This window comes from Plecotus auritus (genome assembly GCF_963455305.1).
Source record: "Plecotus auritus genome assembly, chromosome: 4".
Classification (NCBI taxonomy): domain Eukaryota; kingdom Metazoa; phylum Chordata; class Mammalia; order Chiroptera; family Vespertilionidae; genus Plecotus; species Plecotus auritus.
The window spans coordinates 165200713-165222007 of record NC_137775.1 but is presented as its reverse complement, the minus strand read 5'-3'; the positions used below and the strand labels follow the sequence as shown (position 1 = coordinate 165222007).

At 39.3% G+C, this 21295-nt stretch overlaps 1 protein-coding gene across 2 annotated transcripts in view; it reads right to left on the bottom strand.

The window, feature by feature from the left end:
- Positions 1-544: 544 nt before the first annotated feature.
- The window catches only part of COL1A2 (collagen type I alpha 2 chain), a 35552-nt gene continuing 14801 nt past the window's right edge, over positions 545-21295 (bottom strand). For both annotated transcript variants that reach the window (XM_080663814.1, XM_080663815.1), the window contains exons 18-50: positions 20908-20961; positions 20636-20743; positions 20203-20256; positions 20005-20103; positions 19030-19083; positions 18505-18603; positions 18062-18115; positions 17550-17603; positions 17344-17397; positions 17022-17075; positions 16014-16058; positions 14482-14580; positions 13196-13303; positions 12483-12536; positions 11575-11628; positions 10803-10856; positions 10655-10708; positions 10449-10556; positions 10026-10079; positions 9238-9291; positions 8115-8276; positions 7284-7391; positions 6517-6624; positions 6075-6128; positions 5884-5991; positions 5689-5742; positions 5200-5307; positions 4675-4728; positions 4452-4559; positions 3891-4149; positions 3570-3754; positions 2603-2845; positions 545-1512 (exon numbers count right to left, since the gene is read on the bottom strand). In XM_080663814.1, coding sequence (XP_080519940.1) covers positions 1366-1512; positions 2603-2845; positions 3570-3754; positions 3891-4149; positions 4452-4559; positions 4675-4728; positions 5200-5307; positions 5689-5742; positions 5884-5991; positions 6075-6128; positions 6517-6624; positions 7284-7391; positions 8115-8276; positions 9238-9291; positions 10026-10079; positions 10449-10556; positions 10655-10708; positions 10803-10856; positions 11575-11628; positions 12483-12536; positions 13196-13303; positions 14482-14580; positions 16014-16058; positions 17022-17075; positions 17344-17397; positions 17550-17603; positions 18062-18115; positions 18505-18603; positions 19030-19083; positions 20005-20103; positions 20203-20256; positions 20636-20743; positions 20908-20961 — 3066 coding nt within the window. In that variant the 3' untranslated portion in view covers positions 545-1365. The remainder of the gene's footprint in view (positions 1513-2602; positions 2846-3569; positions 3755-3890; positions 4150-4451; positions 4560-4674; positions 4729-5199; positions 5308-5688; positions 5743-5883; positions 5992-6074; positions 6129-6516; positions 6625-7283; positions 7392-8114; positions 8277-9237; positions 9292-10025; positions 10080-10448; positions 10557-10654; positions 10709-10802; positions 10857-11574; positions 11629-12482; positions 12537-13195; positions 13304-14481; positions 14581-16013; positions 16059-17021; positions 17076-17343; positions 17398-17549; positions 17604-18061; positions 18116-18504; positions 18604-19029; positions 19084-20004; positions 20104-20202; positions 20257-20635; positions 20744-20907; positions 20962-21295) is intronic.

The following is a 21295-nucleotide window of genomic DNA, read 5'->3' as shown; positions in this document are numbered from 1 at the left end:
GGTACTGTTATCCACAATTGTCTATGCTGATTGACAGCACACACATTGCCTCTTAACAGGCATTGTATTCAGTTGCATCAGATTTAAGTGTATGGCATTTTTTATGAATATGTGAAACTGTTTTAGTTGATAGTATTAATTGTGCATAGACCAACTTTCAGCCACTGTTTCAAAATGCTTAATGGATAATAACCCAAAAGGTTCTGTGGTCCTCTGCTTAGAATAAACTTAGGTCAACAATGCCATGGTATTATGTATTTTGAGTAGGACAAATGTATAATAGTTCAGAGAAGGAATCTTCCCCATATTATAGGTATAGAAACTGAAACTCAAAAAGGTGAAGTGCTCAAGGTCAATCAGCCAGAACTGGGGCTCAGATCTCCTGGGCCCTTGTTCTCTGCTCTTTCTACCAAACCAAACTGCCCTTCTGCATAGTTTCTATCCAATAAGAAACACTAGGTCTAATGGCAGGTAGAGATGTCAGAATCACTACTTATATTGCAAAGAGCATTGAAGCAAGGAATTTTACTCAATATTTTCTTTTGGAAAACCAAACATGCTTTATTTCATTTTTTTCACAATTTATTTAAACATCTCACATATACAAAATAGGTACAATTTAATTTTTCTGCTTGTCTGAGAAACAAGGCTTCTTCTGAACCATGGGAGAGGATGAAAATGAGACTGGCAAAGAACAAATGCTGAATTTAAAGAAGAGGACAATGTTGGGCAAATGATATGCATACTTTTATTCAGGGATAAAAATAACTGATGCAAAATCAAATGGAAAAAACACAATACAACTCAATACAGAGGAGTATCTTCTGAAATTCTTCTAGCACCATCAACATTTTTCAAGTATCTGAAATACTATGAATTAGCACCTTTGTATTTTGAACAAAACAAAACAAGTACCTCAGCTCATCTCTGTCTGGGCCAGCTCCTAATGGTATGGATCACACTCACAGGAAAGTGTTTTGAGGTAGTTTAAACCATTGGAAGTTTGGGTTTTAAACTTCCCTCTGTGGAAGATACTCAAAAGCCACAAGTGGTGCACATGTTCATGGTTTTTATTTTTCAATTTTTATTTTGGTTTTCTTACAAAGGTTGACATTGTCCACAACAGGTGTAAGAGTGTTGAAAAAAAATCCAAATCTTTTGGGGAGGGGGGAGGGAGAGGGAATTAATGAAATCGTATTGCACAATGCTCTGATCAATCCTCCTTTTCTTTTGCCCGCAATTTAAGCAAGTAGATGTGCAGAGGAAATGGAAGGATTCAGCTTTTAGTCAAAAAAGAAGAAAAAGAAATGGCAAAGAGAGAAAGTTGTCTTAGATTTCCTTTCTTTTAATTTAGGTTGAGTTCAACTATTTGAAACAGACTGGGCCAATGTCCAAACTGATTTCTTGGTCAGCACCACCGATGTCCAAAATTGCAATATCAAGGAAAGGCAGGCGAGATGGCTTATTTGTTTTGTATTCAATGATTGTCTTTCCCCATTCATTTGTCTTTTTCTGTTAAAAAAAAAAAAGAGAGAGAGAAGAAAAAATATACATAAAGCAGCAATATTTTGGAATCTAGTATCATCTGAATCTTAGATAAAAGAACTGCATTTTCACTTGTGTCATTCTGAAGACATGTGTGCCAGATCAACACATTCATCTTTGAAACAGAAGCATCAGGAGGGTGTCTTAAGGGGGAGAGACTTCCTACCAGTCTAATTAAAACAACAACAACATTGTAATACATATTCCAAGTGATTTATGTCTACATCATAATTTTCAGGATGTGTGTGTGTCTGCGGGAGAGAGGGGGAGTTGGGGAGTATTGCTATCAGTATATTTAAATTTTTCTTCTATTTATAGTATACTAGAGGCCCAGTGCACAAAACTCATGCACTGTGGGGGGGTGGTTCCTCAGCCCGGCCTGCGCACTCTCACAGTCCGGGAGCCCTTGGGGGATGTCCAACTGACTAAGCCAGCAGTTGGACATCTTTAGCGCTGCCACAGAGGCAAGAGAGGCTCCCAGCACCCCTGCTGCACTTGCCACAGCTTCTGGCTGAGCAGTGTTCCCCCTGTGGGAGCACATTGACCACCAGGGGGGAGCTCCTGTATGGAGCGTCTGCCCCTGGTGGTCAGTGTACGTCATAGCAACTGGTCATTCTGCTGTTAGGTTGATTTGCATAGTAGACTTTTATGATATAGGAATGTAGAGAAAGCATGAAAAAATTTAAATGTAGGCCATGCTAGCAAGTAAAATAACATAAATGTAACTATAAATTATAGCTTGGGTCCTTTAAACCTCAAGTAATTTTAAGTTATGGACATAAATTATCATTTAAGGAAAGAGAAGAAACTAATATAAAAGAAAAACATCTAATATATGGACATAGTATATATTTCAGTATTTCAGAAGGCAAGAAAGATCTGATAAGAATACTCTGGATTTAACATCTGAATTTAAATAAATAAATTCATGTAAAATGATTAAATAAGTCAGGCCACTCATTTATCTGTTCATTTTGTGCATGTTTCTAAACTAGAACTCCCCCCCAGCCCCTCAGGTAAGTGCTATTCACTATTCCCATATTTCACTTTTACTTACAGAGCAGCCGTCTACAAGAACAGTGTAAGTGAACCTGCTGTTGCCCTCAGAAACAAGTTCAACATCATTGGAGCCTTGCAGAATGACAGACTTCTTCAGGTTGCCAGTCTCATCATCCATGTATGCAATGCTGTTCTTGCAGTGGTAGGTGATGTTTTGAGAGGCATGGTTGGCCAGCAGGCGCATGAAGGCAAGTTGGGTAGCCATTTCCTTGGTAGTCACTCCTTCAACATTGTATTCAAACTACAGAGAATAAGATGGAAATTCCAATTAAGTGGAGATGGACTCAGATACTAAGAGTCAATTTGGAAAAAAAAAATAGTCTTGTATAGGGAAAAACAAGGAAGTCAGATTTGAACCTTAAGAATAAGGAAATTCTACTTTATCATTTAAAAATTATTTATCGTTGAAAGCATTACATATATCTCCTCTTTTCTCCCACTGGCCATTAAAGGAAACAGAATCCACTTGTCTTTGAAGTATTAGTTACCTAAAAGGGCCTTGGGAACAACCAGGCTGAGGCTAGATCATCTCAGAAAGGTACCTCTTTCAGACAAGCCTTTTTGTGTATGTTTCTTATTTAGAATAAAAGAGCAGAGATCGAAATTTGGACCTCTTTCTTTTTCTGTGATTCCCACCAGTAGGCATTCAATAAAATCAGTGAAAAGGTTAATTAAAAATTTAGATAAGCACATATGCTGAAAATACATATGCATGGTCAGTACACCTTCATATTAAATGACATTAGTTTCTCCAGTGATTATCAATTAAGTCAAATTTGAATAATAACTTTGAATTGTATGGATATGTTCAATCAATATGTCTTTAATGTGTAACTCAAGATAGAACTGGAATCCCCAGAAGAGCAGGTTCTTTTAGTAAGTCCATTCCAGTAAAGAATTAAAAAGCAAACCATCATAACAAAATATTGTTTAGCAAGGGAAGCAATGTTTGTGGGATTCCTCACCTGGGTTCCACCGTTGATAGTTTCTCCTAACCAGACGTGCTTCTTGGCCTTGGAACTTCTGTACCCGTTCTTGACTGGGATGTTCTCAGGTTGAGCCCGGATGCAGGTTTCACCAGTAGAGAAATCGCAGTATACTTTGATAGCATCCATAGTACATCCTTGGTTTGGGTCAATCCAGTAGTAACCTTGAAGAAAGAAACAAGACCCAGACCATGAAACCTCTCACTGAGGTTTTACTTTTCATTCTAAGTATCAGTGGGAACTGATTTTGAAAAGCCCAACTGTGAGAAGGGTCATTCTGGCTTGGGCATCTTGACCTACCACTGCTCCACTCTGGGTGGCTGAGTCTCAAGTCACGGCATGTGCGTGCTGGGTTCTTCCTAGAGCCTTCGGGAGTAAGAAGGGTTTCAATCTGGTTGTTGAGAGATTTCAGAGTGGCATCAACTTCATAATCCTTGGGTCTGAGAGAAGGTGGTGAACGAGGCTGGTCAGCCCTGTAGAAGTCTCCATCAAAACCAAAGTCATAACCACCACCACTTATGCCAGGAGGCCCGGGAGGGCCAGGGGGACCAGGAGGACCCTGCAAAGGTGAAAGTGAGAAAGAGGAGGCTTTGTATTTGGTTACACTGAGAGACATCAATGATGGCAGGTTTTCAGATGGGCATCACACAAAAGCACGTTTTAATAAGTAAAAAAATAATGAAGTTTATGTAAATGAACAACTTGCTCCCAGGCATACATGCAGGGATGGACTTAAGCAACTCATTATGTACAGACCACTTTCAGATATTTTAGAAAACATGGAACATGTGTTGACATGATTATTTTGGTTTAGTCTTTAGGCCAGTGATGCTCTTTATTCTTTCCCCAAATAATACTTACAGCAGGACCTTGGCTACCCTGAGTGCCACGAATGCCAGCAGGTCCGACCACACCAGGATGTCCATTGCGACCATCTTTGCCAGGAGGGCCAGAAGGACCAGCAGGGCCCTAGGGAAGAAGGACTTTGTGAGCCAGTGAAAACCCCCTAAGAGAGCAAAGGCCTGGGGCTCACTACCTTCCGTAGGCTCTATTTCAGAGATAGAGGTCTCTTAGAGTGACCTACCCTAGGGCCAGCAGGACCCACAGTGCCAGGAGCACCTTGATCACCATGATGACCCTTTAAAGAGAGAACAGGAAAATCACATTTTCAGAACACATGTCAATAAATAGATTTTTAAAAACTGAATGGAAAACTTTAGTTTAAATGAACTCTGGATTGAGAAAATTGAAAATGTAAAATGGGGCTCTTTTCTCCCATTATGTCTATTATATTCAATTTTTTTTCCCTGCAAGCTATTTCAGCAGTGCAATATTAGTCATTCCTCTAATTACATTTACTTTAAGTGAGGTTGAAGGACATTGTTGCCAGGAGATTTTAATATATGTGTATTTTTATCTCCCTTAACCCTCACCTTTTCATGGTGGGATGAAACAGTATTATCTCCGAGAGATGAAGTTAGCCAGAGAATGGTAAATGAATATGAGGTAGGACATTTTAAAATAATACCAGTGAAAATCTAAGGAAGATCATTTTGGGTTGAAGGCCTTTAAAATCTGCATATATGCTGGATGTCCTCATTTTACTTACAGCAAGACCAGGAAGACCTTGCAATCCATTGTGTCCCTTTAAGCCAGGAAGACCTCTGGGCCCCTTCTCACCAGGCTCTCCCTTATCACCTCGAATACCTTGTGCGCCCTGCAGAGAAAGAGTAGGGCATAGAGGACATTTACCTTTTTAGAAAAATGACACTCACTTCTCAACAATTATTGTTGAATTTCTTTACAAAGGCAACTCAAGACATGCAAAGGTCTAAAAGCCATGTGTATGCTACTCCCATCTCAAACTGCTTTAGTTGAGCTGTCTCTAATGTTGGCTAGATCTTCGTGATTATTTAATACCAACAAGCAGAAGAGATTTGAAATTGTGATTGAAAAGCTATTTGTAACAATTCTCAACAGGGACTAAATTTAAAAAACAACAACAAAGTCTAGCCTATATATTATTTATCTTTCTTAATGGACAGTCTAGATTTCTCCTAAATGTTCATTTGTAAAGAAATCTTCACCATGTACATACACTAGGACCTCTTGGACCAGCGGCACCGGTGGGACCAACAGCACCAGCAGGACCCTGTGAATGGGAAAAGAAAGACACAAGTTATCCGCATGCTCAAGATTGTCCTCCCAGGCCCTCACAGGTTCCAAGTGTGGGACAGTCAGAAGTAAAGCCTATGAGGATGACAGCATTAAGAAACTGGTATTTACAACTTACAGGTTCACCACGGTTTCCATGTTTTCCAGTGGGACCCACAGGGCCATGAGGACCAGGTGCACCCACAGTGCCAACAGGACCAGCGTTGCCAGGGTAACCACGATCTCCCTACCAAAGGCAAAATGAAGCTTAGCATCTTGCCTGTAGTTTAGTCACTTTTAAATTAGAGGAAGATGAACAGGTATACCAACCTTGTGTCCAGGTTGACCATCACGGCCTGGGGGACCATCACTCCCAGGGTTGCCCTGTGAAGATACCACACCAACAAAGGCACTTAATGAGCTCTGTAGCCCACCAGCCCTTTTAGTTCAGCTGTTTTGCCTTCATCACTTGCAGAACTCAATAGTGAAACCCCCTTCAGACTGTTAAAAATAGGAACAACACCTTGCCAACCTAATTTTTTTTAGAGGTGTTTCTTAATATTCTGGCCAGCTTTGAAGTATACTCTTTAAAGACCTACCCTGCATCCCAAGTAATTTTTCTTATTTTCAATACTAGGAGTGGTCAGTATATGTAGGTATTACTGACACCATGTTTAGAAACTTGGAACAAGTGTACCTCAGTGCAGGATATAAAGCTGCACACAATGAAATATTGCCAGGTTTTATTTTACAAGCCAAGTGTTGGACTCACATCACGGCCGGCTTCACCAGGAGCACCATTAACTCCAGGATTACCCACAGCACCAGGGGGACCACGGGCCCCAGGTGGACCGGCAATGCCGAGAGGACCAGGTTCACCCTAAAAAGGCAGAGAAAACAAAACAGAATTTCTCTCATTGAACAGAGTGCCAATCTCACCTTCCCAAAACGACCCTAGCCAGGAGTTTTCAGCTTGAAGAAAGAATGAAAATGAATAGGCTACAAAATGCAGAACTGTCACCCTCACCCTTCTCCTACACACTTAAGATGCTCTGCTTTATGTAGTTTTGGAATGTCCACTGTATTCGGTGAGCCTAGTTTCATATGCTAGCCCAAATGAAATGAATTCATAAAGTTGAGAGAGTTTATGGAGATGAGATGGTTCCTAGTTGCTGTCAACGTCTAACGTTTAATGGGATGATTCAGAACTTTCAGAGTTTCATTCTTCCCACAGGATAAATGATGCTAGCATTTCATATTGCAGGGGAGTAAATGCAATTAGAGCTTATGTCATTCTTAAGCATGTAAAAAGAACAAAAATCATTCTGCATAATGTTAAGCTGTGTCTTTATTGCATGTGTCTAAGTAAGGTGGTATTAAAGCTTCTTGGAGAAGTGACATGTGATCTGAATAAAGGAAATGCCATGAATAAAATATCTTAAGTGGAGTTATTCAGTGATCAATCTGTCACATTTGAAGTGGCAGCTTTTAAAATCTTTTATTATGTTAATGAGAATAAGAATGGTGTCAAACACTCACCACAGATCCGGAAACACCTGGGAGACCACGTTCACCTCTAGAGCCTGGGAGACCCAGAATACCAGGAGCACCCAGAAGACCCTGAGGACCTGGGGTGCCAGGAGGTCCCTGAACAAGATGAAGAAGACTGCGTGTTACTGTAAAGACCATAGCTGATAACAGGTTGGCTTGAGGGTTATGAGAATGAACTATCCTCAGTTTAGAAACAGTGCAGTTAGCAGGACATATCCTTGGATGTCTTTTCTTTAGTGATGACAATGAGTTTCCATCTTGGCATGTATATTTTTCTACCTGGTCCCTTCTTGAAACCAGTGGAACAACATTAAAAATATGTGATTGAAATTAATGAATTTAGCCATCTGGGTTATGGAGTAGAGTTTTTATAGAATCTATGCCAGCAAGCTAATTTTGACCTTGGCCTCTTACTGAACCAGGTCTAACAAAAGCACATTTCAGAGTAGGAATAATATTGGACAATGCACGTTTAAGGAATTGGTAACTTACTGAGATCAACTAATAAACGGTAGGATGACCACTGCACTGGGATTTTGTTCTAATCCCAGTATAAGTAAGGTGCCCTCAAGAACTTAAAGGGCTGTTTTGGTAAAACAGTGAGTTTTCTCATTTATCGTTATTCCCATCTAGTGCCTTCTGAGCATCCGCTGAAATGATGACCCTCAATATCTGTTAGACAGATTTCCTGGCTTAACTGAGCTCTACTCAAGAGCCTGCAATGCTCATCAACAAATATACACCATTTGAAGATTTGTGTAAGGGTTTGATTTTGATTCCACACAAGGTATTAGGAAAGAGGAGTTTAAAATCACTTACAGCAGTACCAGGCTCTCCAGAAGGACCCTTTTCACCAACAAAGCCAGGAGGCCCACTTGCGCCTGTTTCTCCAGTTCGGCCAACTGGACCTTGGTCACCACGAGGCCCACGGATTCCTTCTTTACCAGAAGCACCAGGGGGACCAGGAGGGCCAGTGATACCCTGTGGGCAAATGTACAAGGTCATTTACTTTCTGTTAATCATCATGGACCTGGAAGAGAGCAACTGAGATTTTTGATATTAAGGTGCAGGGGAAATGATAAAATAGTACCATGGCCATTTGGGAGAAATGTTTAGATTTTTAAACATTCTTTCTTATAGAAAGAAGCAACTCTCATCTTCCTTCTCTAGAGGCTGTAATAAAGTGAACGAAGGTAGAAGCTACGGCAAATATCTGTGAGGGGAAGCAACGGTGTAGTACTAGTAACCTGGCATATTGGAACTAAGCAAAGTTATAAAGTTGGTTATAAATGAGTGGGTTTTGGAGAACTCTAGTCATTTATTTTTTGAAGAAAGCCAATACTGGCATTTTTTTTTCATAAATGAGGAATCACATATGCTCTCAACTAGCTTTAATTAAATGCCTACAGGGAATGAAGATTTTTCTGTTATGAACCTGTAAAAGGATTCCAAGAAATCAACATCTTTGCTATTTTTCCCCCCTGAAACCTTAACCAGAAGACTTAATCCTTGGTAATTAATTAAATTCTCTTGAGTCCTGACAGAAGAGTCTGAATCAGAATTAAATTAGAGGCCAAACTACCTTTAAATTCAGGAACAATTATACCTTAACAACGGGACAGAATGTTGGGTATAAAGGGTAATTAGATATAGAAATATCTGATATGTGACTAAAACTGTTCTGTTTTTTATTTTGAACAAAAAGACTATGCCCCTAAAAGGGAACTTGTGTTCACATGAATAAAATCCTCTTAAATTGATATTATAAGATATAATTGGGGATGAATTTGCCTTAATGGTTCAGAAAAACTGATTTCAGACTAGGAAAGTAATAGCTAAATATTAGTAGCATATTTTTACAGAGTTTCTTAACAGTTTCCCACCAGAGGCCAGGTCTTTCGGCTAGAGTGTATGAAGACATATTTTGTAGTGATTTACTTACACTGGGTCCAGGAGGACCAGTACGTCCAGCAGCACCAGGGAAACCAGTCATGCCCTAGAACCAAGCACATTTAAATTCCACATTAAAATTCTACAATCAGCACCAACTTCAAAGATTCAGGTAAAATGGAAAATTCTGACAAATCCTCAATACAATGTGACAAAGGGATGGACCAAGGCGTAGGTAGTGGCAGCCTCATATAGAGTATTATGAAATCAGGACCCCAAGACCCTCCATCTCTACCATCTTCCTCACCAGCATTCCTCCACTTATAACACCCATATTTTGCATTAAAGCTCTGATGGTCCTTTTCAAAATGTTAACATATTACTGGAGGTTGTAAAAGCAAGAAGATAAGACACTATGCCATTATTACACCTTGTGTATACCTTAATAACTATCTTAACCACCTCTACCCTGCACCTGCCACCACCCTCCACATCTACCACACTATTGTCTGTGTCCATGGATTATGCATATAAGTTCTTTGGTTCCTCTTTTCCCCTTCCCTCTAAGATTCATCATGTTCCATGCTTCCATGTCTCTGGATCTCTTTTGTTCATCAGTTTATTTTGTTCATTAGATTTTACATATAAGGGAGATCATGTGATACTTGTCTTTCTCTGACTGGCTTATTTCACTTAGCATAATACTCTCCAGGTCCCTTCATGCATTCTCAAAGTGGAAGAGGTCCTTCTTTTTTGCAGCTGCATAGTATTCTATTGTGTAAATATGTCCCTCTTAGATTTTAAAGAAAGAAAAGTTATGAGTCCATTTTAAATACTCACAGGGGGACCACCATCACCACGAGTTCCAGCAGGACCTGGGGGGCCATTGGGACCCTAAATGGAAACAAAAGAAGATGGGGTCAAATCACAAAACAATTCTTGCAATTGTTATTCTTTTATTCAAAGGAATCATTCTCATCTCTCATAGAAGCAAATATAGAAATTAAAAATAATTATCTGTGTCATACAAAATAAAATAAATGTTCTTACTTCAATATTACCACCCTATGGATTATTGAAAAAGTAAGGTAATATAAATAAGACTTTTACAAATCATAAAGCAGGATGCAAATATTGATTCTTATTTTAAAAAGAATCTTCTATCTGGCATATTCTCTGCTGTGTATAGTAGGAATTTAATTGATGTATGTGCAATTCTAAGATTTCATAGGTAGCTGTTGAGCACCAGTGAATTCAACTTACAGATGGTCCAGCAGCTCCTACAGGGCCTGTGGGACCAACAATACCATTTTCACCCTTGGGCCCTTTGGTTCCTCTCTCTCCTTTAGCACCAGGTTGACCAGCGGCACCCTGTTGGAAAGGAACAGTTTTATGGTTCAGGTAGTCCAAACTCACTCACTTACCAACTTGGGATGTTTTCAGATTAACCTTCATTACATGATACTCACGGCAGGACCAGCAAATCCATTGGGACCAGCGGGACCAACTTCACCACGTTCACCCTAGGTGAGAGAAGGGATTTTTATGTCTTAGCATCTTAGGTTCATCAATGTCTAAAAGTTATGAGTGTCCACAATGACCCAGGTTTCTACTTACAGGGCTACCACGAGGACCAGCGGGACCAGCAGTACCAGCAGCACCAGCTTCACCCTATGATGGGGCCAAAGATGAGCTTGTTAATGTGCCGTACACAAATGCTCACAGAGTTGGAAGGAGAGGTAACAGTGCTAGACAGTAGTCCCCTGTCAGAGTTTGCAGATGCATTGGGAGAGAGAACTAATGCACATCTACAGAGTAAAATGAAGTGGTTCTGACTCTGCTTAATGTTTGTATTCAATTTGGGGGCTGAAGTGGTATTGGTCATATACTTGCAAAAACTCTATAAATCAGTGCCTACAATACCAGGAAGAGGACATTCTAATTTTTAGATGAACACAGGGCTGATCTATTTGCTGCAATCTGTGCAGTACAATAAATGAGGCCTATTTTAAGTGTTTAATGTGAAATGAGCATACTATGTATTTTATTGATTTCTTTCTTTTTTCTTTTTCTACAATTGCAGGCTTTAAGAAAGCTCAGTGCATTAGGATATTTTTAATGAGCAACAGAGTAAGACTTTAAAACAAATGACAAGGATTAAAGTGTAGATCACATAGCTGGCATATATGTAGAAGGGGGAAGAGAACTTTAAACACACAGTGTTTGTTTTCTGCTGCCCCATCACAAAACACAGGTTTTTAAATAAGTGGGTTTAAAACCAACCCATAAAAATGAGTTACTGTGGCTTCTGGGAGCTAAGGCAGGCAGGAAATTTTAGCTACTGCTACTGGCACGGAAGAGTTGTAACTCGGAGAAAATGCATGCTTACCCGGTCACCAGAGGCTCCAGAAGGACCAGGGGCACCCATGGCACCAGGAGCGCCCTAGTACCAAAAAGGAAACAGGTCTTATAATAACCTCCCATACCATCAACAGTGACCCCTGCTATCCCCCTGCTGTGCTGATCCAGGGACAGACCACTTTCACTGCACACTCTAGGTGGACATCAAGAAAGCCTTTGATGAATTTTAGTTCTAATTATCAATACTATTAGAAGCCACTTTCAGAAGGAGAGTGCTCCAGTGGTAAAGATTATGGAACTGTGTAAGGCAAGGGCAGGTTAGGAATTGGGGAGATCTGAACTCTCTGCTCTTATCAAATTCCCTAGAGAGCAGCAAATGTGTGGCCTTGTTTGGAACTGTTAGGACTTTGTGATTCAGAGAAAGGACTACTATGAATGTGCCATAGTGAGATATCAGCTCCACGAGAGAGATGAGAAGAAGAAACCAAGGTAGTTTGTGGCTTTTAAGAGCTGTGGTATGGCAATTATGAGATTATCTTTGGCATCTCCATGGCATTAACAGGATCTGGTTAGGAGGTTCTGGCTTCTTAAAATGTAGGAGTTAGTGTTTTTTTCTAAAGCCCTCTAATGGCTTCAGCAATCCTCTAAAGTTCCAGTAACCCCAGAGCTTTTGGTTTGTAGTTTTCACTTTTGTTCAGTTAACAATGAGGAAGGTAGACAATTCAGGCTGTGATTTTCAAAGTGGTAAGTCCTCTTGACTTTTGCTTTTGGAACATGTAAAATGGTATCATTAGTCGTAGACCCAGGAAGGGATAGGAGACTCCTTGACTAAACTCAAATCTTTAATGGTCAGTTCTATTTTGGAAACCTTCTCAACTCAAATTGAGTGAGGTACAAAAACATAATCTAAGCACAAACAAACAAAATTTTACTCACCCGAGCACCATCTCTGCCTGTGCTACCCATTTCACCTCTGAGGCCAGGTTCACCCTGAAATATAAAGCAGGAGCCATGTTTTGTTTTCCAACCAAAGTTTTTAATCAAAATAACGCTGAAGTGTTTTCACAGAACAAACTATAATATCTCATTGAAAATCTTAGTAATGCCTTGATTCCCTACCATTCTATATGTATGAAAGGAGGAATTTTTTTAAAAAAAAATAAGAAAATAATCAAAGACCTTTCCAGATGATTGTTAAATATTCTTTTCTAATTTCCATGACCCTCCTGAAGCATAATCAAGCATAATTCACGTGGACAGAATTATAAGGTAACGTCACAGCGGGCTTCAGTGCCCGATCCCTCCTATGGCATAACTAATGCAGCAGCACGGTTGACAGCTGTTCAATATAGCTTTTTGCCATTAATTAGGGCAGGATGAGGCATTATTGTTAGTGGCATTAAAATGAGCCTCATGTATTACTCAACACCATCTGTTTGTGTGAAATTCCATGGTAGCAAGGAATTTTGCCAGATTAGTGAGTTTAGAAATGCGTAGGTGCTAGGTGGCAGGGGGAAACATACACGCGTAGATATCAAAATGCTACTAGACCACCTGCCAAGAATTGTAAAAAAAATGGGCAACCTCGTGCAGCCTTCTCGCTAGAGTTCATCAACAATATGTATTCAAGTCCAACACTAAAAGGATACCTTGTCTCCCTTGCCTCCAGGGATGCCAGCAGCACCCCTCTCTCCAGGGAGTCCACCAGGACCATTAGCACCAGCACTGCCAGGAGCACCAACGGATCCAGGTTCACCCTTGAATCAAACATACGTGAAATCAATTATTTCAGTGGCAAAAAAGAAAAAAAAAAAAGAAAATTCAAACTCTTGAAGGATTCCAATTGGAACATTTAATAGATAGCATCATTGCCTACCTAGAGACACAAAGGAGGGCTATGAAAGGAGGGAGAATGTAATGGAGGAAGATGCTATTATGACAGTGACTGAAGAGAAGAGGGGAGTGGGAATTGGTGCTGTGATTTTTCTATAACCTGCTCCCAATCCTCCTAAGGGAGGCAGGCAGGGGAAGAAAAGGCTAGGATTGGACAATAGGAGGCAGAGAGTGAAAAATACTTGCCAACCAACATTTCTCAAGAATAAGACTCTTAGCTCAGACAGGAACAGAAAGAGACCTTACTGATTGAGGAGATGTTTACATTTTAATCTCCTTAAGAGCGGGGATTATAGCTTCCATTTCTATATCAAGCTCTACAGTTCCACATACTTAACACCTGTCTACTAGCTTCTGAGAAGAGCCTTATTTACTTTCTGATTTCCACTCCCCCCAATATTCTTCCACATACTAGTACTAGAATAGCTTTCTGCAGCTAATCTTTACATTTTTTCCCTTAAAGATAAGAATCAAAAGTATTATCAGGTGTCTTCTCTTTATTCTGATTAAAGTTTTTCAGAAATGTATAATTTCACTTACTTTAAAATCGAAGCCCTAGATTCCATTTTGAAATAAAATTTTCAGGCTTATGTTTTTGGGGTGAAGGTACTGTCCAGTTAATTTTTTTATCATTAAAAAGTCTCTTATTAAAATTTAGACTACTTTATGAAATTTTACTCTATGAAGGAGGATATTGAGAAGGTAAAAGTTTGTTCTCTAAATATAGTATCTAAATGTATCTGGAGATTAAAATAGACTCTTATGCCAGACAGGAACAGAAAGAAACCTTAAAAAACAGTATGATGAGAAAACAGTGAAAACCCATACTAATTTTTTTTTATCTGTGTAGAAGACTGGGATTCCCCCTTTTTGGAAATAATTCAGGTTCACTGGAATTGGATTATTATTTACTGAGATGGCCACCATCATAGAACCAGAAATAAATACATAATCTGAAAAACAATGAATTCACTATTGTAAAGGATCTACGTATTCTAGAGGATAATGGGCCAAACCAGCAATATATAACATGAAATTTTACCTTGTTTCCATCAGGCCCTGGGGGTCCAGAAGGACCTCGGCTTCCAATAGGACCAGAAGGACCAACAGCACCACTTTCACCTGGGGGACCACGCTCCCCCTGTAATAAAGGGATTGGCAGAAGTGTTACAGTGTTCATGATTTTCAGAGATACTGTTTTACACATCAGAGTTCATATTTGTTAAGCTTTTGAATCCTGGTTCTGCTACTGATTAGCAAATTATAATTATTGCTTCTTAATTCTCTACCAGTAAGATGAAGGGGTGGGATGAGATGATCTCTAAAATCTAATTCAGCTCTAATATCCTATGGCTACAACTCCAAAATTTGTTGCTCCTAGAGTATAATATTCAGCCTTTGGAATTAATTTCCTTTTTCTGTTTATTTCCTTTCTTTTCTTTTTTTTGATGATAGATCCATAGGTAAAAAGAGGTTCCAGTTATGTATAATATTGAAAGGGAAATATTGTGTCATTTTAGGTGGATAGCAATGCCAGGTGATAATAAGATTAGATATTATCATATCTGTTTCCATTTCATAATTGCATGCAATAATTATGCAACAGTGACAATATTTACCAGAGGAGACATAGCTATATGTCTGTTATATGTATTTTTGTATCTATCTATTAAAATACCTCCCAATTTGCATGTAAATATCATTCTGCCATAACATTCTATGGCCCAGAATATTTAAAAAATAAGTTCACATTGCTACTGTTTCAAAGTCCCTTGTTCTAACTTGGTCCTATGGTACTGCAGTTCGGTGATACTAAATTTGCTTGGGCATCCTAGAAATATAATAACTAGCCACAGAATAGGACACTTTAGGGGTAAGCTAATCACCCCAGCTATTCTAATGACTACAGACAAACTAAATATATATATTCATTTATTTTTTCTAAGAATAGACTCACGATTTTGGCTTTAGACTTTAAAAATTCATCAGCATGCATTGCAAAAATTAACTTTAAAACTTAGTAAGATAATAATTTTTCTTGACTAAGATTGAGCCACTGTCATAAATATATCATGCTTGTCTATATAAATCACGAATATAATAAAAATATTAGTCATTTATGTTTCTTATAACCATATGGTTTTTGAATAAGAAATATGAGCAAATAAATAAAAAAGTCTACTATCAATTAAAAATTCAAATGCTCTCTACAGATGATGTTTGACTACAGAAGAATGTCAGGAACTTGTCGCAAAGTCATCAAGAGTTTTTAGGAGAACCAGCCAGCATTGCTCAGGGGTTGAGGGTTGACCTATGAACCAGAAGGTCATGGTTCAATTCCCAATCAGGGCACATGCCTGGGTTGCAGGCTCGATCCCCTGTAGGGGACATGCCGGAGGCAAGCAATCAATGATTCTCTCTCATCATTGATGTTTCTATCTCTTTCTCCATCTCCCTTCCTCTCTGAAATCAATAAAAATCTATTTAAAAAACGAAGAGTTTTTAGGAGAAAACAGTCCTTGTTTTAAAAACACATGCACAGAAGTTTATGAAAGTTAGTTAAGTAACACTTACTCTTGGACCAGCAGGACCAGGGAGACCAAATTCACCAGGGAGACCCTAGGCAAAACATGAAATAAATGAAGCATGAAATTTATGTATGTTCTTTAAATCTACTTACAAACTGATGTTTAGAAAAGTTTTAAAAAGTTAAATAAAGTCAGATAGGCCCTCATTACATGGGATATTAGGAACAAGAGAACTTTTAATGGTGTATGGAAAGATACAAAAAGTGAGAATCCTTTTGAACCAAGCTTTATCTATCCTAGAACCTGGTATCAGGAAATTTAAGTTTCCTATTATTTAGTGTATTATTTTTTGAAAAGTGATCAAAAGGACTATCTCCTTTGATAATATGATAAAAAATGATGAACACTATTGGACATTACTTATTTTTAGTTACATTAACAGACTGCCTTTTTTAAAAATAGAAATGATCATATTATGCACATTACCTAGTTAAAATGTATACCCAAGTATATCTCCTTTATTACTGACCAGCTGTCTCCTCAATATGTCTGACTGTTGACAGAGGAGACCAGGCCACATAATGTAACTGAATTGAGAAACATTCATCACAATTACAGAGAAAATGACTCAGAACTCATGCTCTGATTGTAGACCACAGTATCATGTATGAATGCCAAGAAAAACATTAAAACCAATTTTTCATGGTCTAGTTTGATGAAAAATCAGTGCATTTACTTTTTTCACTACGAAGAAGGACATGATTTATGTTTTAACATTACCAAGAGCAATACAAAAAATAAGGCTAAGTGGAATGCTCATTGATTTATTTTACTTCCATGGTGTGATGTTTCATTCAACCCTCAAAACGAAGTAATTTAAACAAAATTGGGTAACTTGGCTCATTCTCTCCATCAGTACCAACATATATAGAACACTATCATTAACATATTAAATATGAAGTTTCCTTTAGCATGTTGTAATTACACTGCAGTAGAGTATTAAACAGGGAAAGTCCCAAGTGTAGGTGAATTTACTATAACTTGTTTTACTCACCCTTTCTCCTGGTTTGCCAGCTTCACCAGCTGTACCTGCAGGGCCTGGCAGTCCCTAGATGAAAGAAACACCAATCTCAATCTTATGGCTATACTCAGGCAGTTTGATAATAATTGGGTTTTGGGGGGAATTCTCTAATATCAACGTGATCACTACCTATTGTGTGTTAGTGAAACATTACACAAAAGTTTGCCTTGAAAAAATGCACCTTCTTTGCTTCAGTTCTGAAAGTCTGTTCTCTATGGTGGTGATGAGTGGTATGGTGATTTGCAGATGGATAGTCTGACCAGAGGCACTATTCTGTATGTTTTACATGACTTACCTGGAAGCCTGGAGGACCAGCGGGACCCTGTTCACCTTTTCCACCTTGGACACCCTGAAAGTGATAGGAAAGACAGCATAAATAATGGTAGATGGCACCATTACTATCTAGAGACATCACTTTTGGACTGAAAAAAAGGAGATGATCATTTTGCAGGACTATGTTTATTTTAAGCAGAAAAGAACACGAGTGGGAGAAATACTCACCTGTGGTCCAGGAGGCCCCTGAGCACCATTGTTTCCATCAGGACCTGGGGCACCCTAAAATGTTTAACAGAAAAACTCAGGGTCACCGAGAGTCAGGCAGTTTAAGATGCCTCAAAGCCTCAGGCATTACTTGCTCAAAACAAAGCTTGTCATTTTAGCATGAATTAAACGCATTCTGGGTTTCCTGCTAAGGTCCAAATACCATCTACCAACTTTTGATATGGTTCACTGGAAGTCCATCGATAGAGGGCAATTAATGAAGGTCAGAGAATTAATTAAATAAAATCCGAATGCATCCATAAATAATTCTGACTTGACATATATTCTGTTTTGTTGCAGCTCACTTCCTTATAAGTGTGGTTTAAAAAAAACCACCACATTTTTAATAGTAAAAGAACCCCAGGGGATGTCATCTTGGAAAGAACGTGATGGAATGATGTCAAGTGGCCTCACAGGAAGTGTGTCCTAGATGAATACCACGTGGATAGATCTGCACAGAAATTAGCACCTACCCGGGCACCAGCAAGACCAGCATGACCTTTTTCTCCAGGTTTGCCAGCATCACCCTATAATAAACATTAAAAAATGTTACACATTAAATGGTAAATTAGCCATAACAATTTTGAAATGTTCATTTCTTGCTTTTGTTTTTTAGATTCCTAGTCCTTGAATTCTGTTGTCTAAGGTATGATCCATTGCCCTGCAGCTCCATATACAACAAGGTACACCTGTGTCTGCAGAAGCATGACTCAGGAGGTGGATTTTCAGCAGGTGTACAGTGAGTGATACACTGGACTCCAACTTTTAATATAGTAAGTGGCTTGCAATTTTCCCATGTTGGGCGGAACCCCTTTGAAATAGAGTAAACTGAGGCAAGAGAGAAATACCAGAGTTTTGGTGAAATGTGGCCAAAAAATAAAAGTGCCAAGCGAGAGGAGGTTGTGGTGATTCTTACAGTGGGGCCTTTGGGCCCAGGGAATCCGATGTTGCCAGGCTCTCCTCTTGCTCCAGCTGGGCCAATGGGTCCGGGCCTGCCGTCAATCCCAGGGAGACCCTGAAACCAGAGTTGATTGAAACTTTACTCAGCATCAACAGGGTCTCACGACCTCAGGCTTGTGATCCAGCATCTCCATTATGAATTATGAATTATGAATCCATTTTCCTTTTCTAAGTAGGATGTCGTTACACACACAGCCAGTCAATTTCATAGGTACACAGTTCCCTCTTTCCCTCTCTTTTCATACCCTTGTCACCCTCTCCAATGTTCCCTGTCATGTTTTTTTTTCTTTTTCCTTCTCTCCTTTCAGTCCTGTATTCGTTTAGACTCCGTAATTGCAACCCCATTATTTTGCGTTCCCAGATGATGTACATGGCTGATATTTATTTCCAACGTGTTCATGTATAAATAAGCCACAAAATAGACTTGATAAGGGTGCAATAAGTGTCCTTGAAAATATAATGGAAAAGGAACAATACTTACCACGGGACCTTCTTTACCAGCTGGGCCAACATTTCCAGGGGAACCGGGAAAACCCTATAAAGCAAATGAAGATGCTTTCATATTGGCACTTTCATGCACATACTACAATTAGTATGTTCATGAAGCACCAATTAATTGATATCTCACAAAAGCACTTTCCCCTACTTTTTTTGTTCATTGCCTGGGGTAAATCATTAGGAGTATTAGCCACTAGCTGGGACATATGAAAAGAACCCTGAAATCTTTTATTTTCTATTTGTTTTGTGCCTTTTACAGCTGATCTGTTTATAGTTATCTCAAAAAACTGTTGAGCAACATACTATATGGGCAAAATATATCATGTTATTTACTCATCATAGGAAAACAAATACTTTTAGCAAGCAATTTTCCAAAGTGGATTTTTTTATTGCTATGTGTGATGTCCTTATCAGTTGTTTATGGTACAGTTACAGTTGATATCCATCCATAAGAGATAACAGAGGCAAAAAAATTACTCTATTGCTGTGGAATAGGGTGTCTGTGGGTCTCAAGGTCGTTTCTCCATAGCAAGTGTGATGCTGAATACATTACAGCACTTTGTGATTGCTGGAAAAATGATTTCGCTATGAATCTAATAAACTGATAATGTATAGCCCTAATACGTTTCACGAATACCTTATATAAAACTCACCAATTGAGATAAAGGATTCATGCTGATAGAACTAACCTAATTTGGATATATGAAAATAAATCCATTCTTCCCCAAACCTCATAGCCAATGTATCAAGTAATAAATAGGAAATTTATGAACTAACCAAATGTGTAAAAAATCTCTACTAGGCTTTGATGAAGCTAAATTTAAAAAGGCAACCATCATCAAGCCTGCTAACATGTTTACTTTTCATTTATTTTATTGTCGCCTTCAAATAATATTCATCTTTTTGAAAAAGGAAGCAGTGACATGTGTTACTTGCTCAGAATCAATCGGAAACTTACTCGGGGTCCCATGAGACCAGGTTCTCCAGGGCGACCAGCATCTCCATGAGGACCTCGAGCACCAGCAGGACCAGTTGCACCACGTGGACCAGCAGGGCCCTGTTAAAGAGAAGGGGAGGGGTAGGGCTGAAGTGAATGACACAGCAACCACCAGAAGCCTCAAGCTCCTTCCCAGGAAATGAGTAATAGACAACCTACCATGACACCAGCTCTGCCATCAGCTCCAGGAAGACCACGAGAGCCAGGATTTCCCTGTAAGAAAGTACATGAAACAGAAGAGCATTGGAGACGGTCCTTGAACCAGGTGGGGCAGAGTTTATTGAAACACGGCATGATGCAAGCAATCTTGATTCCCTTAAGGGGGAGATACGAACACAAACCAAGTTGCAAACTTTTGCCCGGACACCAAAGGAATGTCTGGAGGAAGCATTTTGCAAAAGTGGGTCATCATTGTTTCCAGATCTATTTTATAACATGCCGAAACGCGAGTCACTGATTTAATAAAGCAGATGGAAAGCAGATGCTTCCTCCGTCTAGAAAATGCACTCAATAATTCTGACCAATTAACACCCAGGGAAAGGGTGTTATCATCTGTCTCTGGTGTGTCTGGTCAAGAGCATTTGGAACCTACTCTCAGCCCAGCAGGTCCTGGGGCGCCAGCGGGGCCAGCTTCACCAGCGGTGCCTCTCTTTCCTTCTTCCCCACTGGGACCAGGAGGACCTTGAGCTCCAGCAGAACCCTGTTTAATTAAAAAAAAAAAAAAAAGAGGAGGGAATAGGAAAAATCATTTTGATATCATATCCGGGTGGAGAAAAAGTGATAATTTTTTTAAAAAGTTAAAGCATTACTTTTTGGATTAAAAAAGTAATAACTTCATAAAATTATGATAATAGAACTACTTACGGGCTCACCCTTGTTACCAGTCTCTCCTTTGGAACCAGCTGGACCAGGCTCACCCTAGGGTTGAACACAAAACAGTGCTCAAATGACAGACATTTGTCACAACTTTCTTGCAGACGAACACCTTGGAATTTTTATAGATCAAGGTAAAGAGAAACTCAAGTTCTCTAAGAAATGTGCCCAGTTCACATTGAAATGTCTCACAGGGGAATAGTGTTGGTGGAAAGGACAAGACTGAGAGTGTTGAAATGTGCCTCACTGACCTCTGGGTGATAGTCTAGGATAGCAGGAGGGAGAGACTGTACATACATGCACAAGCACTTATAGAAGAAACACCAGTCAAAAATGCTAAGGAAGGAAAAAGTGATAATCGTGAAACTACCAGAGGAAG